Below are 17091 nucleotides of genomic sequence, written 5' to 3'. Positions count from 1 at the left end.
GAAAATATTTTCCAAATGCCCTTAAATAAAAGGTATGGTTTTTTTTATGCTGTTATTTTAGTAATTATTTTCTTTTTAAAAAATTATTTTAAATGTTTTATTTATTTTTGAGAGAGAGACAGTGTGAGCAGGGGAGGGTGAGAGGGAGATACAGAATCCGAAGACAGGCTCCAGGCTCTGAGCTGGCTGTCAGCACAGAGCCCAACGCGGGGCTCGAACCCATGAACTGTGAGATCATGACCTGAGCCGAAGTCGGATGTTTAACCGACTGAGCCACCCAGGCGCCCCATTAATTATTTTCTTATTGGATGAAGTCGAAGCGGGAAATGGGGAAGGAACTAAATACCTTGATCCCATTTCGAATTCAGTTTCAATTTTTTAATCTTGGTTTGTTTTATATGCTCAGTTTAGACTTCTGTTTGGTGAACAGCAACTTCGTTTTGCCTATTTGAGGTACCCATTTCTTGTTGCTTTTATTTGTAATCCTATCACTCATGATGAGAATCTGCAAACTTGGGAATCGTTTTTGCTTTCGTTCTCATCAACTTGTGCTTATCCACGCTAGTCAGTGTGTTCAAAGGTGCAAATTACCTTTGCTCTGGGGAAGGGCTACTCCTTTCCTGACTCAGAAAGTGGATTCATTACCCCAGACATTAATTTCTGCCACCCAAAGTGATTTGGGCAACTGAGTATTAACTGGAACTTCATTTACACAATGAAAAATTTTATGAGCTGCCAACTTGCCACTCCTAAAATTGGATTGAAATGTACTTTTTATTAATCACTTTGGAAGTCCAAGGTACTGAACAATGTTAAACTATGTCTTTCAAAAGGCCCATAACTTGTTAATTTGTTTTTCCTAATTCTTCTTTTGTGTTATAGTTCTGTTTTAGCTATTCTTTAATATCTAGCTATTAAGTATAATAAGCAATTAAAAATTTTTGGCTATTCCTGTAAAGCAAATCAGGTGCTTAAAATTGTTCAAATTCTTCCTGAGTAATAAATCTAGGAAAATAGCCTCGCATGTGTGTTAACCTTAGAGCTTTCAGTGATAATGTATCTTAGCTAGGCTGATATTTTATGCAGAGAAGTAATTACTTCAGTCTCATTTCAGCTTTTAAATAAAAGGAGAAAAGAGGGATTAGCCAATTTTCTCTTAATCACCTGCCAATCGGGTCACAACACAGGTACATCAGTGAAGTTTACATGACAAAATGAAGAGAAAACAGTTGAGTCCTTTGCCTGTGACCTGCCTGCACGTTTCTATACACACACAGATAGTTGTACGACAGGCTTGTTTTAGTGATTTATTCCTTCATAATATTTACTGATATGATTTTCCTGTTTTCACTTTTGACCAGTTATTAAAGCTTCAGCACGAGCTCTTGCTGAAAATGAGCCTCTCCATCACTTGTCTCCTTTTCCTGGAAGCTTCCATTTTTGCTCTATTGTGATCTGTCCAGGGGAGACTTTTCTGGGCTCACGTTGACTCCAGGCACAGCTAGAGTGTGCAGAGAGGGAAAGAATGGCCAAGGGAAACTATGTTGCAAGCTGTCGTCACAGGCACCAAAAGCTAAATGAACTGCATGAGTAAATTTGATGGGAGACACACCTGGTCCAGCCCTCATGAAAGTGATTCCTTTCCTTGTATTTCTGCATCAGTAATGTGGAAATAACTTCACCCTGGGAATAATTGCCTTATTAAATTACCTTTATTAGGAACAATAACTTTTGAAGGAATCAGAATGAATTACAGTAATGAATCATGACTTTACATGAAAGAGAAATCTAGAGGTCTGTATTAGAGATTTTCTGTTTGTGGATCTGCCAGTAATGTTACTTTTAAGATTCATGACTGAGAAGTGGATTGAGATGAACCATAATAGAATAACCTTCTATTTTTCCAAAATGTCCATCTAGCCAGAATTTTATTAATATGTTTTTGAGAGGGAACACACATTTCTAAGAAGAGAAAAGGAATGATTTCGGCCATAGTCAAGTTGTAACGTTGTTTTTAGGGTAACTTCTAATCTACTGATTTTGGTATCTTTCTTTTTCCAATATTCAGTAAGTATTTATTTGCACTTTTTAAAAAATTCTAATTCCAATATAATTGACATAGTGTTATATTAGTTTCAGGTACACAATATAGTGATTCGGCAATTCTGTACATTACTCTGTGTTCGTCAAGATAAGCATACTCTTAACCCCTTCACCTGCTTCACCCATTCCACCTCCCCCCCACCTCCCCTCTGGTAACCATCTGTTCTCTGTAGTTAAGAGTGTGTTTCTTGGTTTGTCTCTGTTTTTCTTTGTCCCTTTGTTTTGTTTCTTAAATTCTACATATGAGTGAAATCATACAGTATTTGTCTTTCTTTGACTGACTTATTTCACTTACCATTATACTCTCTACACCCACCCATGTTGTTGCAAATGGGAAGATTTCATTCTTTTTTATGGCTGAATTATATTCCATTGCATATCTATATAGATATATGCATGTGTGTGTATATATCTTTATATATATTCTTCCTATATACCACATCTTCTTTATCCATTCGTCTTTTGATGGCCACTTGGGCTGCTTCCATAATTTGGCTATTGTAAATAATGCTGCAATAAACATAGGGGTGCATGTTCCCTTGCAAATTAGTGTTTTCATATTCTTTGGGTAAATATCCAGTAGTGTGACTGCTGGATCGTAGGGTGGTTCTAGTTTTAATTTTTTGAGGAACCTCCATACTGTTTTCCAGAGTGGCTGCACCAGTTTGTATTCCCACCAGCAGGGCAGGAGGGCTCCTTTTTCTCCACATCCTTGCCAGAACTTGTTTCTTTTCTTTTCTTTTTTTTAAGCCATTCTGACAGGTGTGAGGTGACATCTCTTTGTCGTTTTAATTTGCATTTCCCTGATGGTTACTGACATTGAGCACCTCTTCATGTGTCTGTTGGCCATCTGGATGTGTTCTTTGAGAAAGATGTTCATGTCTTTTGCCCATGTTTTAAATCAGATTCTTTGTGTTTTCTTGGTGTTGAATTGTATAAGTTCTTTATATATTTTGGATATGAACCCTTTTTTGGATATGTTATTTGCAAATAGCTTCCCCATTCAGTCTTTTTGTTTTGTTAACTGTCTCCTTTGTTGTGCAGAAGTTTTTATTTTGATGTAGTCCCAGTAGTTCATTTTTTGCTTGTGTTTCCCTTACGTCAGGAGATATTTCTAGGAAGATGTTACTATAGCCGATGTCAGAGAAAGTACTGCCTGTGCTCTCTTCTAGCATTTTTATGGTTTCAGGTCTCACATTTAGGTCTTTAATCCATTAGAGTGTATTTTTGTGTATGGTGTAAGAAGGTGTTCCAGTTTCATTCTTCTGCATGTACCTTTCCAGTTTCCTCAACACCCTTTGTTGCCTCTTTTGTCAAAGATTAATTATAATCATGGGTTTATTTCTGGGCTTTCTATTCTGTTCTGTTGATCCATGTGTCTGTTTTTGTACCGATACCACACTGTGTTGATTATTACAGCTTTGTAGTATAACTTGAAATCTGGAATTGTGATACCTCCAGCTTCATTTTCCTTTGTCAAGATTGCTTTGGCTCTTTGGAGTCTTATACAAATTTTAGGATTGTTTCTTCTAGTTCTATGAAAAATGCTATTAGCATTTTGATAAAGGTTGCATTAAATGTGTAGATTGCTTTGTACAGTATGGATCCTTTAATAATATTTGTTCTTGCAATCCATGAACATGGAATATCTTTCCATTTGTTTGTATCATCTTCAATTTTTTTTCATCAGTGTTTTATAGTTTTCAGTGTACAGGTCTTTCACCTCCTTGGTTAAGTTTATTTCCAGGTATTTCATTATTTTTGGCATAATTGTAAATGGGATTGTTTTCTTAATTTTTTTTTTTTGTTTGTTTGCTACTTCATTGTTGGTGTATAGAAATGCAGTGGGTTTCTGTATATTGATTTTGTATCCTGCAGCCTTACGGAATTCATTTAACAGTTCTAGTAGTTTTTTTGTGGAGTCTTTAGGGTTTGCCATATATAATATCATGTCCCCTGCAAATATTGGAAGTTTTGCTTCTTCCTTCCCAATTTGGATGCTTCTTATTTCTTTTTCTTGTCTGATTGCTGTGGCTGGGACTTCCAGTACTGTGTTGAATAAAAGTGGTGAGAGTAGACATCTTGTTGTCTTCTTCATCTCAGGGAAGAAGCTCTCAGTTTTTCCCCATTGAGTATGATGTTAGCTCTAGTTTTTCATATATGGCCTTTATTATGTTGAGGTACGTTCCCTCTAAACCTACATTGTTGAGGGCTTTCATCATGAATGGATATTGTACTTTGTCAAATGCTTTTTTCTACATCTATTGAAATGATCATACGGTTTTTATCCTACCTCTTATCGATGTGATATAGATGATTTTCTTTTTGTCACTCTTGTAATGGATTGGTGGTTTGTGAATTCTCTTTAGATCATAAATGTGTTTAGATAACAATTTTTATTTGCCTCTATATAGACAGTAAAACGCTCAGTTTACTCTTATTCTAGAACAGGTATTTTTGTTATCCAGATGGGAGTGCCATGAAAATAGTAGTATTTTAATATTTTTTATTGGTTCAACAGGTCACTTTAGACAATTGTGTCGAAGTTGGTCGGATTGCCAACACCTACAATCTGACAGAAGTGGATAAATACGTCAACAGTTTTGTCTTGAAGAATTTTCCTGCATTGCTGAGCACCGGCGAGTTCCTGAAACTCCCTTTTGAGCGTCTTGCCTTCGTGCTTTCCAGTAATAGCCTTAAGCATTGCACTGAACTTGAGCTCTTTAAGGCCACCTGTCGCTGGCTACGCCTGGAAGAGCCTCGAATGGACTTTGCTGCAAAGTTGATGAAGAACATACGATTTCCACTGATGACTCCACAGGAGCTCATTAATTATGTGCAAACCGTGGATTTCATGAGAACTGACAACACGTGCGTGAATCTCCTTTTGGAAGCCAGCAATTACCAAATGATGCCATATATGCAGCCAGTGATGCAGTCAGACAGGACTGCCATTCGGTCTGACACCACTCATTTGGTCACACTGGGAGGCGTTCTGAGGCAGCAGCTGGTTGTCAGCAAGGAATTGCGCATGTATGATGAAAAGGCCCACGAATGGAAATCGTTAGCCCCCATGGATGCCCCAAGGTACCAGCACGGCATTGCCGTCATTGGAAATTTCCTCTATGTCGTCGGCGGACAGAGTAATTATGACACAAAAGGAAAAACGGCAGTCGATACAGTCTTCAGATTTGATCCGCGATACAATAAATGGATGCAAGTCGCATCTTTAAATGAAAAGCGTACCTTCTTCCACCTAAGTGCCCTCAAAGGATACCTGTACGCAGTTGGTGGGCGAAACGCGGCAGGAGAACTGCGTAAGTGTGCGCATTTCTGTTGAGCATAGAGACGGATTTCTTTACCCCCAAAGTCTTGTCAGATCATAAAATGAGCACAGAAAAAAAACGTAGCTAGGGTTTCATTTAAACTGTTTTTCTTGGGGCACCTGGGTGGCTTAGTCGGTTAAGCGTCCGACTTTCGCTTAGGTCATGATCTCGCGGTTCGTGGGTTCGAGCCCCGCGTCGGGCTCTGTGCTGACTGCCAGCTCAGAGTCTGGAGCCTGTTTCAGTCTGTGACTCCCTCTCTCTCTGACCCTCCCCTGCTCATGCTGTCTCTCTCTCTCTCTCATAGAAATAAATAAAAACATTAAAAAATTTAAAAAAAAAATAAAAAAAAATTAACTGTTTTTCTTAGAAACTGTCAGAGACAACCTGTATGCTTAATCCGAGTGTATGCTGTTGGCCAGGGCACACATTATATCTTAGAAATAGATCGGTGCGGGGGCACCTGGGTGGCTCAGTCAGTTAAGCGGCCGACTTCTGCTCAGGTCATGATCTCATAGTTCGTGGGTTCAAGCCCCACGTCAGGCTTTGTGCTGACAGCTCAGAGCCTGGAGCCTGCTTCGGATTCTGTGTCTCCCTCTCTCTCTGACTCTTCCCTGTTCATGTTGTCTCTCTCTCTCTCTCAGAAATAAATAAAAAACATTAAAAAATCGTAAAAAAAAATAAATCTTTAAAAAAAAAAGAAATAGATCGGTGCATTGCAGAATATTTCATTGGGCAGGATATATGGTTTTCATCTTGACAACGTAACTACAAAGTGTATTCTGCTCATTTAAATTCTGATAGCATCTCAGACAGAAGTTGGGCATGCTTCCTCATTTTCCAGTTTTTAAAAGCCCACAGAATAGTTTAGAGAACAGGTTAAAATCCTCCCCTACGGAGGACTGACTGACTGTTTCTTCTTCTACATAATCTGTTACCCTGTCCCAGCCCACACAGTAAGGCCACCTTCTTCATCAATTGAACGTACGAAGGTCTATAGTACCCTAAGTTTATTTACTTTGAGTAATATGATCTGTGACTCTGCATTTCAAACCTCATTCTCTCTGAGTGAAACACCAGTTGTCTTCACTATAAACTGATCTGGTAGGCTTTATGAGATGGCCGCTGCTTTGTCTCCCTAATCTAAAATTGGCCACAAGTACAGTCAGCAGAGAGCAATACTTTGGCTACATCAGTTTTGTTATTTTAGATGAAATTGGAATGAGGTAGCTGTCCCGAAAGAAATCAGGAAGCCCACATTTTCTGTCCTGCCTTACATATCTGTCATTACCATCATTGCTTGGCCTTTTTTCCCACCCCGCTTTTCTTCAGTTATGAATAGAGTCCTTGTGGCTGACCAGCGTTCCAGGCTCCATAATGCTGAGAAAGTGAAAGATGTTGGCATTGGCTGTGGATAAATTCAGAGTAATTATCAGAATCTTTTTCTTCTGTATTCTAAGAAATAAAAGGTAGCTTAATGGATTTGAGAGTAAGCTATTTATTGGAGGCAAAAAGAGCTGCTTTCAGCTCTTACACTTTCCAGCTTATCAAGCCCTTTCTCATTAGTGACATCTTAATGTTACTGACCTTTCCTACCCACAGGTTTCAGTTTTTTTCTTTTGTTGTCATGGTGATATTTTTTGTAAGACCCGGCTTTCCAGATAGTTGGACTAGGTATCGTTATCATGAACCACACAGATTTCCCAGTATATTTTAATAATCGGACTTTTTAAAGTTTATGTTTGTATTTTTGAGAGAGAGTGAGAGGGAGCACACAAGCAAATAGGAGAGGGCCAGAGAGAGAGGGAGACAGAGAATCCCAAGCAGGCTCCATGCTGTCAGCGCAGAGCCCAGCGCGGGGCTCAAACTCACAAACCATGAGATCATGACCTGAGCCGAAACCAAGAGTCAGATGCTTAACCGACTGAGCCCCCCAGGGTCCCCCAATAATCAGCCTTTTAAAAGCATTTGAGGCATGAGTACCCTTTAATGTAGAATTGTCGCTTCAGGTCTCCTCAGTCAACCCACACACATTATTTTCATGTTATCCTACTATTTTAAATTTATGGCATCCGGAAATATCCAGAAGCTGCAACTAGTGCCGTGGTGCTTTCGTAGGGAAACCACTCGCCTGGGATAATCTTTGCAAGTTTCCAAGTTATAGCTCATCGATCCCAGCAGTCAGCGGTCATTTCAGAACTTCTCTCACGGGAAATAGCGCCGATGTTTTCAGTCAATGCATTCTTATGATGTCATCACCCCTGTCCATGTGCAGTTTTGAATATATTGTTCCTGGTATTAATTAGAAGCCTTATTCTTCTGAGAATCTATCATTTTCAGACCAGGGAAAGTCGTTCCATAAAACCAGGAACCTCGAGGCTTTCTTTCTCTGAGCTCTCGCCATGTTATACGCATTTGGGAACAAGAAGTAGACTACCCCATTGGGCAAGTGGCTCCTTCCTTGCTTATGACCTTCAGAGATCACACCCTCCATTTCTTATTAAAAATAACCTTCTGTGTTTCAGTTTGAAAGTAAAAATGAAAGAAGCCTGCTTTTCATGGGCTATTCCAAATTCATAATAACTATTTGATTATATTTAGGCTTTAAAATCACCATCTCCCTTGGGGCGCCTGGGTGGCTTAGTCGGTAAAGTGTCCGACTTTCGCTTAGGTCATGATCTCACGGTTCGTGGGTTTGAGCCCCACGTCGGGCTCTGTGCTGACTGCCAGCTCAGAGCCTGGAGCCTGTTTCAGAGTCTCTGACTCCCTCTCTCTCTGACCCTCCCCTGTCTCTCTCTCTCCTAGAAATAAATAAAACATTTTTAAAAAAATAAAAATAAAAATAAAATAAAATCACCATCTCCCAAAGTTTCAACCTGAGGATAATGAATGAAATATACTTGGAAAATATTCCCCCTCTAGATGGTATACTGAGGCCCATCTTTATCTAAATTCATAAACGGTATTTTTCACAAATTCATGTATAACTGTAATATAGACACAAAGCCTCAATACCAAGAAACAACTCAAATTCCATTTATTTATTTCTTTATTTATTTTAATGTTTTTGTTGTTGAGAGACACAGAATGTGGGTGGGGGAGGGGCAGAGAGAGAGGGAGACACAGAATTGGAAGCAGGCTCCAGGCTCGCAGCTGTCAGTGCAGAGCCCAACGCAGGGCTCGAACTCATTAACCATGAGATCATGACGTGAGCCAAAGTTGGCCGTTTAACCGACTGAGCCACTCAGGTGCCTCTCAAATTCTATTTGAAGGCCAATGACATTTCTTTCCTTTGAAATTACCTCCCATAATCTATAAGTAAGTAAACTTTTGTGGAAAATGGCTGTTTTCCTTAAAATCAGCATACCCAGCAAAGCCCATCTGTGGTAATTTTTTTTTAGTTCACTTATTTATTTTTGTGTGTGAGAGAGAGAGAAAGAGAGCAGGGGACTGGCAGAGAGAGGGAGACAGAGAGAATCCCAAGCAGGCTCCGCACTGTCATCACAGACCCCCATGTGGGGCTCGAACCCACAAACCGTGAGATCATGACCTGAGCCGAAATCAAGAGTTGGATGCTTAACTGACCAAGCCCCCCAGGCACCCTAAGCACGTGATTCTTGGTCTCAGAACTGTAAGCTCGAGCCCCACCTTGGGTGTAGAGATTCCTTAAAAATAAAATCTTAAAAAAAATGTAATGGGTTCATTAGTACCAGTATATTATTTATTCTTCATATACGCAGGGACCATTGCCTGTATGTAATTGTGAAAACAAAACAGTGGCTACATTTACAAGACAGTTGAGATCATTTTAGTGCATTTGGCCTCTCAGAATCCCTCCATGGAGTGCATGGACCTAAACTTACAGTACATCAAAAAGATACTATTAATGCATCTGGGAAATATAATTCCTTAGAAACGCTGCTTCCTGTGACACCAGGTACAACTGGAAATGACGCGAAGCTTAGAGCAGCTGTCACTTACGTGAAAGAGGAGTCAGTTATTTCTGGCATCTTTCAAACTTATGTCACATAAGAGATCGATCTTCCATTGAGGTTTTCTCTACTGAAGAGACATATGACAGCTCAGATATCTTGCCCTTCTGTTAAATAGTAATAAGTATAGTAATAAGTTAAGCTTTCAAATCATGAAAAAGCTTCCAGAAAACGTGTTAGACTTTTTTTTCCGAGTAAATGCACAATACAGTTACTGAAAATTATCAGATGCCTCTCTATCCCTTAATGGATTTGCAGTTTTGTTCATTAAGCAAACCCATCACCAGTTGGCCCTCTAAGATTCTAGAGACCATACCCCCTGTGAGGGATCCATCGTTGTTGCAGTGGTTATTTGGGGTTAATCTCTTTCCTAACCTCAGAAAGAACAAGGACGTTCCCCATCATCCCTTGGGACCGATTCTGGACCCCAGTAGACTCACCTGAGAAAATAAGAATCTTTGATGATCTATGTGAAGTAAGCAACCTACATGTAATTCTAAACATGGAGAGGATCTCTAATTTAAACGGCAGGCTACCAGGTCACTGAAGACGATTCTCTAGAATAAGGGTCAGCAAAATTCTGTAAAGGGCCAGAAAGTCAGTATTTTCAGCCTTGTAGGCCGTAGGATCTTGTCACCTCATCAGCTCTGCGGTCTTGTCACAAAAGCACCGAAAGACGATGTGTAAACAAATGGGCGAGGCTGTGTTCCACTAAAGCTTAATATAGGAACACCGACATTTGAATTCTGTACGATTTTTCCCATGTCACAAAATAGTTTCTCTTGGATTCCCTCCCCCCCAACTCTTTAAAAAGGTAAAAGCCATTCATATTTTTATCTTGTGGGACATACAAATGCAGGCAGCCTCCTGGATTTGGTTTACGGGCTATCATTTGCTGACCCGATTCTAGAATTTACTAGTTCATTGCCGTTCCCACTCATTGACCGTGACAGAACCACTGCTTTGGGTCTTGACTCCCCCCTTGCCCCCTCCCCCCATCAAGGTCGTTGGGCACTAGCCTCTATCTCACTGCCTTGTGACTATGGAAAATAGAAATAAGGCCATGTGTTTGTATACACTTTTAATTAGACGTATTCTGTGTTAAAACTAAATAGTATAGATTTTGCCAGGAACAACACCAGCTCTTCCCGGAGAAAGCCTGTAGATTGACAGTAAATATTAAATGATGGGAAAGGCCAAGGGAAATTTAGCTAGAAGAAGAAAAGTTGAAGGATGATAAATTATTACATAGCTATTATATTAGTGGTGGTTAATAGCTGTCTTACATTCAGGTTGCTCCTGCATTAAAAAATATATAGATGGATTCTTATAACCTCTATTAGGGAAAAAATGCAATTAATTCACTGACAGAAGCACAACGGTCTCTCCCTACATGGGAACGTTTTCATAATCCTAAAGAGTGAATAGCTATTCAACTGCTAGCTCCATTCTAGAAAGAGTAAGAGGAAACTAATGGAAACTCCGTCAGAATAGATTGAATTAGACATAAGGAAAAACTGTTACACTCTAGAAATTCCAGTGTTCAAGGCAGCATTTTCCACTAAGGAACACATAGGACTATAGTAAAACCTGTCTTTGACATCAAATAGGTGGAAAAGATGATCTCTGGAAGTCTTTTAAAACACTTTCACTGATAGGATGTGTGATTAGACGGCTTTCTTTTATCAGCTAAAACCCTACCGTTAATTACTTTGCTGATGCCAATTACTAATCAATATACTAGATCCTCTGTAAGTGGAGAGAGAGATAATAATGTACGTTCAGTAGGATTGTGCTTGTCAGTTAAGTGAAAGTCATGCTAAAGGCAAATGGAAATGAACATTAGGGAAGATGTCCAGTGACTACAAATAGCCAAAACCGGCCTCGGAGTAAACAATTTTAGTTTGTTGTTAATTGGAGCAATAGCCCTCATTTGGGGGAAAGAGTTGCCAGGACCTGGCTATTTCATGGAAGGGTTTACAGGGGATAGAGTTGGTAAGGGTCCAAGCCTGAAGCAATGAACAGAACTACCAAGAGAGTAGACCAAAATGAGAAGACTCAAAGCCTTTGAAATAAGACTGAAAACGTAAAGCCCAAGTCAGTGCAGAAGACAATCAGTCAGTAAAGGGGATGTGAGAAGTGGTATAACATAGGAGTTGTTTGAGAAGAGAAATAAGTACTTCGCATAGTCAGTTTGATGAGGAAATGAAACTATTGAATAGAACAGAAAGTGAATCTCTCGCTCTTTCTATCTAGGATGGCCTAGTCTTACATTATTTTCTTTTTTTAAAAACTTTTTTTTACATTTATTTATTTTTGAGAGACAGAGCAAGTGGGGGAGGGGCAGAGAGAGGAGGAGACACAGACTCTGAAGCAGGCTCCGGGCTCTGAGCTGTCAGCACAGAGCCCGATGCGGGCTTGAACTCGCAAACTGTGAGATCATGACCTGAGCCAAAGTTGGATGCTTAACCGACTGAGCCACCCAGGCACCTCCATTATTTTCTTTTTAATAAGGAAATCTTCAGGCACCTGGGTGGCTCAGTCGGTTAAACATCTGAGTTTTGATTGCAACTCAGGTCATGATCTCACGGTTCGTGAGTTCAAGCTCCGCATTGGGCTCTGCGCTGGTAGCGAGGAGCCTGCTTGGGATTCTCTCTCGTGCTCTCTCTACACCCTACATGGGACTTGAACTCACCATCCCGAGAGCAAGAGTTGCATGCTGTATTGAGCCACCCAGGCACCCCTAGACTTGATGTTTTTCACCAGAGTTCTTGTAACAGCCCTATTTCTTTCTGCCTTTTATTTTTTTTTTAATTTCTGAGAGAGAGAGAGAGAGAGACAGAGTGAGCAGGGGAGGGTCAGAGAGAGAGGGAGACACAGAATCCAAAACAGGCTCCAGGCTCTGAACTAGCTGTCAGCACAGAGCCCAATGCGGGGCTCGAACCCACAACTGTGAGATCATGACCTGAGCCGAAGTCAGACACTTAACCGACTAACCCACCCAGGCACCCCTCTTTCTGCCTTTTAAAAAGGATCACATTTTCCATCTGTCTGGACTGTGACTGTTCTATTCTTGAGGTTATAACAGATTCATATTTAAATAAGTTGAGGTCTTCTCCAAAACACTTTATGTTAAAGATATTGAAGTTATTACTGAAAGGAAGTGCCCCTAATAAAAATCTAACTTCATATTATGCTGCCAGTCATCTTCCAGTAAGAGCATCACTGGCTACGATGATATTGGATATGCACACACTATTGGCTTAAATGTATAAATGTAGAAGAATTATTTTCAGTGTCTATTTTGTAGTCTGGATATGAAATAAAGCCATAGGCAGCCAGAACACATACCAGGCAGTGTGCATGCGTTTGTTCTGGACTCCAGATTTTGCTTCCTATCTATTAACCTTTGTTTCCTAGATGGTGGATCAGCAGGGGGGCCTAGAACTGACTTTTTTTCTTCCTTATGATTGATTCTCTCATCCTCCCACCTATTTAGAGGAAGGAAAGGGGAGACCTGTCAAATCATAAAGATGGAACAAGATACTAGAAGAGAAGAAATCCTGGCAATTTCTGAAGCGACAGAAATGTGTTAGATTATTACATAAGTATCTAATCTAATGTAAAATGTATTAATGGTTCGTCTTAGTAATAGGATCTCAATAAGTAAAAAAAAATAAAAGAGATCGCCAAAAGGTATCTCATACCTGTAATATGGTTCAGTTGTTTACTATTATTATTCCACTTACAAGGAAAAGAATAGTTGCTAAATTTGACTTATAAATGATTTCCTTTCTGTTCTTTTTTTTTTTTTTTTTTTCCTGAACAACAGCTACAGTCGAGTGTTACAATCCGAGAACAAACGAGTGGACCTACGTTGCCAAAATGAGTGAGCCCCACTATGGCCATGCCGGAACCGTGTATGGAGGGGTGATGTATATTTCAGGTAAACAATTCTAATGCAGATGCAATTAACACATATGCTTTTAACCACGTCACCATCTTTCCATGTGGTAAGTAAAACTAATCCAGAAAAAATGGACAAAGTTTAATTCGTGTTTCTTTGAGAAGATCTGTTGTATGTTTGTATTTGCATATGGATGCCTTTGGTATCCTCTAAGATCATCAGACCAGCAGCAAAATAGTTTTGCTGTAAATGCCTAACTTGGAAGAAATTGGAAACCATTCACCGTCCCCGACTTGCCTTCCAGTCTCCATACTCCGTACTCTCTCTGATAGAGCCTGTACGCTAACAACCCCCCTTCGTAGTCTCCATAGCGATACTTAACTCATTTTGATTTGACATTTAGCTCAACTCTGTGATGAAATACATCATTCAATAACGTATAAGCTCTACTGTGCATAAACTTGCTTCCGATATACCTGTAATGCGTAATGATGTTCATCCTGTCGTTTAGTGCAACAGCTAATACGGTTTTCCCTGTCCTTCACCGTTAACACAGGGATTCTACTGTGCCGTCCTTGCGTGAATAATTCTGTGCCGAGTACCTATATGTTGGTGACGTGCACTTATATTTTTCTGATAACAAATTCCGAAACAGGTTCAATTTGCTCCTGTAACAGCTTTTATTCCCATACGATTGGTGTTGAAGTGATCCTTATGTCGAATTTAGAAAGGAGTCTCATTTTAACGTAATGTTCATCTTTGGTATTGACCTTGTACTTTGTTAGGCAGGTTCTCCTCGTCTGGCCCTGAGATAGTCGACTTTCTCCTCCTCCTGAGAGCTTGCCAGGGGCAGGCCCGGAGTTACGCTATTAGAGACGAGAGGCGTTAAGGTGATATTTGCGGTCTGAGTCTCTGAACACTGCTGCCTTATGAAATCTGTAATCGAGGAGGATCAGTGAAAGGCCTGAAGTGATTGACAGGTTTCCGGTGTTAAATTTATGAGCAAAACTACGGGATATCTTACATTGAAAGAGCCATCCAGGAAATCATATGCACCACTAATCAATGATTTACACCCTCCACCTATTTTATGTGTGTAGATACTATGCCATTATAATGAGAGCTCCAGATCCTCTGGGGGGTGGGGGGGACAAACGGCATCGAATTGTTCTGTCATAGCTAGTGTGTATTGTGTAAACGACCTTCTCAGGCAAGATCAGAACCATAGCTGATCCCCAAACCAAAAAACATTGATTTGCTTCCTGAGAATTCAGTAAAGTATAGGAGTTAAAAAAAAAAAAAAAAAGGAAAGGAAAACACAGGAAGGAAACAATGATTCCCATCTGGTCACCAGATATTTGTTTAGTCCTCTCCCCAGTCTGCAGCATTAAAGTCTGGAACTTTCACCGTAGAGGACCGATTTATATGTGATCTAAGAACGTCCTTTGTAGACGATACAGACTCACTAGATCAACTGCAAACTGCCGTACGTACGAAATTGCATGTGTTCAACGTTCTGATTCTTCAGATGTCCGTGCTGATAGCAGATGACACTGCCTTCCCTCACCCCACCCGACAGAAGCTCTATAAAAACAAACACTTCCCAGTGTTCTTATATGCTCGTGCATTTGCATACTACTATCCACTTTTCAATATGTCCCAGAGAAAGTACTAGCAGAGGGCAGACATTTATAAGAACACCACTGAAAAGCTATGCACTGTCACAGTGTGTGGCCACAAGTTCCTTATCTGTGGTAGCCTTCTATTTACTTGTGTGTTTTTAGAATGATCCGTCCACCTCATGCCTGCTTTCATTCTTTAGGAGGAATTACTCATGACACTTTCCAAAAGGAGCTGATGTGCTTCGACCCTGACACTGACAAATGGATCCAAAAGGCACCAATGACCACGGTCAGAGGCCTGCATTGCATGTGTACGGTGGGCGAGAGGCTCTACGTCATTGGTGGCAATCACTTCCGAGGAACAAGCGATTACGATGACGTCCTGAGCTGTGAATACTACTCACCCATCCTTGACCAGTGGACCCCAATTGCTGCCATGTTAAGGGGGCAGAGTGATGTTGGGGTCGCTGTCTTTGAAAATAAAATCTACGTGGTTGGTGGGTATTCTTGGAATAACCGTTGCATGGTAGAGATCGTGCAGAAGTACGACCCCGATAAAGATGAGTGGCATAAGGTTTTTGATCTCCCAGAGTCCCTTGGTGGCATCCGAGCTTGTACGCTCACAGTTTTTCCCCCCGAAGAAGCTACACCATCACCTTCTAGAGAGTCCCCTCTTTCTGCACCGTAAGATCGTCCCTACGACGAAGATGCTGTAGTCCTACCTTCGCAACGTGTCACCAATTCTCTTCTTTTGCCCCCCCCCCTTTAGTAGTGTATGTTAGCATTAGCCTCCAGTAATTGATACAGATATTGGAAAAAAGACAACATTGATGTTACTTGTGCTGTTCGTTTGGCTTAGAGTGTTTATAAAGTGGTAACAAAACCATTCTGGAAATGTATCCCATTGAAGCTGACGTGTAACATACAAAAAACACAAAAAAAAACACACAAAAAAAACAAAAACAACAAAAAAAACCCAACTGAGGTATTGTCTATAAAATGTTTCTTCAGTACTTTCTTGATGCTGTGTGCTGGGTGTGAGGTATTTGTCATCTTCTATTAGAAAGCCCCATAAACCAGCTTGAAGGTGGATTGTAGTAACTGTACAACTGTGCTAATAACTAGGCTTCAAAGTAAAAAGTTTCCCTTTCATCTTTGACTGTGAGGTGTCACAGGGAGACAGCTCGCTCCACCAGGAAACAATAGCAAGAGGTCGCCGACTCGCATGAGCTACCTCCCTCTTTTCATAAAGTATTTTTGACATATCTGTCAGCCCACCTGTGTGGGTGCATTGAGAACATGGAGAGTTTCTTAGACACACGGGAGAAATCATAAGCGAAATTCACCAATATCGGTTAAAAAAAACAAACAGCAAGACCCCTCTAGTTACAAACAAGAGTTCGGGGGTTTCTAAAGTGTGTATAAATACACACGCATACATACATCAGATATGAAATTTTAAGAAGTGAGTGGCGCATTGGATAAACGTGAAAGAGCCTTCGTAAATTCCTTCTGAAAAGCAGCTTCCATCAGAATGGGAATTCAGTGTGCACGTCCTGAGCGCACGCGTGGGGGATCATACTGTGTTTAGGCGGGTAAGGGCTAGAAATTTTGAGCAACTAAATTTGTCACAAGACCAAATTTTTCCTTCCGGAACTGTAATCTACACCTTCTCCTTTGCTGTTGAGGTAACTTACATATTATATGTGTTCTTATACTCAGTTCATAAGGTTATTTAGCTTTACCTGGCGAGCTGCTTCTGCTCAGTGATTTCAACTCCCATGTTTTATCTCTTTTTGTTCAATAAAAAAAGCATTTAATGTCATTTTGGTGTGAGGCGCCCTGTCATTGGATTTGACTTTGACTAGGTTTCTTGCTTTTGGCCTGGCGTGAGAACAGTTTAGATTGATTTGGGTTAATATTAATGACTTCTGTTCAAGGAAGAAAGTAATTTGACCAGGTCCAACCTCATTGGTCAAAACTCATTGTCTTTGTGGAATTAGTTCATCTGCGCTGTTAACTGGCCCCTCTTGATCCCCAGGGAAGAACTGCCAGACTTATCTGAACCGTAAGAGCCGTTAAATTTATGAGGCCGGTTTCCCTGATCTTCGAGAAGGTCCGTCTTGCCTAACGAGAAGACATTC

The 17091-nt window shown here is 40.4% G+C and overlaps 1 protein-coding gene across 5 annotated transcripts in view; it reads left to right on the top strand.

Moving 5' to 3' along the window:
• The window catches only part of KLHL13 (kelch like family member 13), a 197229-nt gene extending 180457 nt beyond the window's left edge, over positions 1-16772 (top strand). For all 5 annotated transcript variants that reach the window (XM_039244404.1, XM_039244405.1, XM_039244402.1 and 2 more), the window contains 3 exons: positions 4625-5420; positions 13251-13364; positions 15148-16772. In XM_039244404.1, the coding sequence (XP_039100335.1) occupies positions 4625-5420; positions 13251-13364; positions 15148-15635 (1398 nt within the window). In that variant the 3' untranslated portion in view covers positions 15636-16772. The remainder of the gene's footprint in view (positions 1-4624; positions 5421-13250; positions 13365-15147) is intronic.
• The last annotated feature ends 319 nt before the right edge of the window (positions 16773-17091 follow it).

This window comes from Hyaena hyaena, unplaced genomic scaffold, assembly GCF_003009895.1.
Source record: "Hyaena hyaena isolate Hyena2069 unplaced genomic scaffold, ASM300989v1 scaffold_243, whole genome shotgun sequence".
NCBI lineage: Eukaryota > Metazoa > Chordata > Mammalia > Carnivora > Hyaenidae > Hyaena > Hyaena hyaena.
The sequence above is the reverse complement of the archived record's forward strand: the minus strand, read 5'-3'. Positions and strand labels throughout refer to the sequence as shown.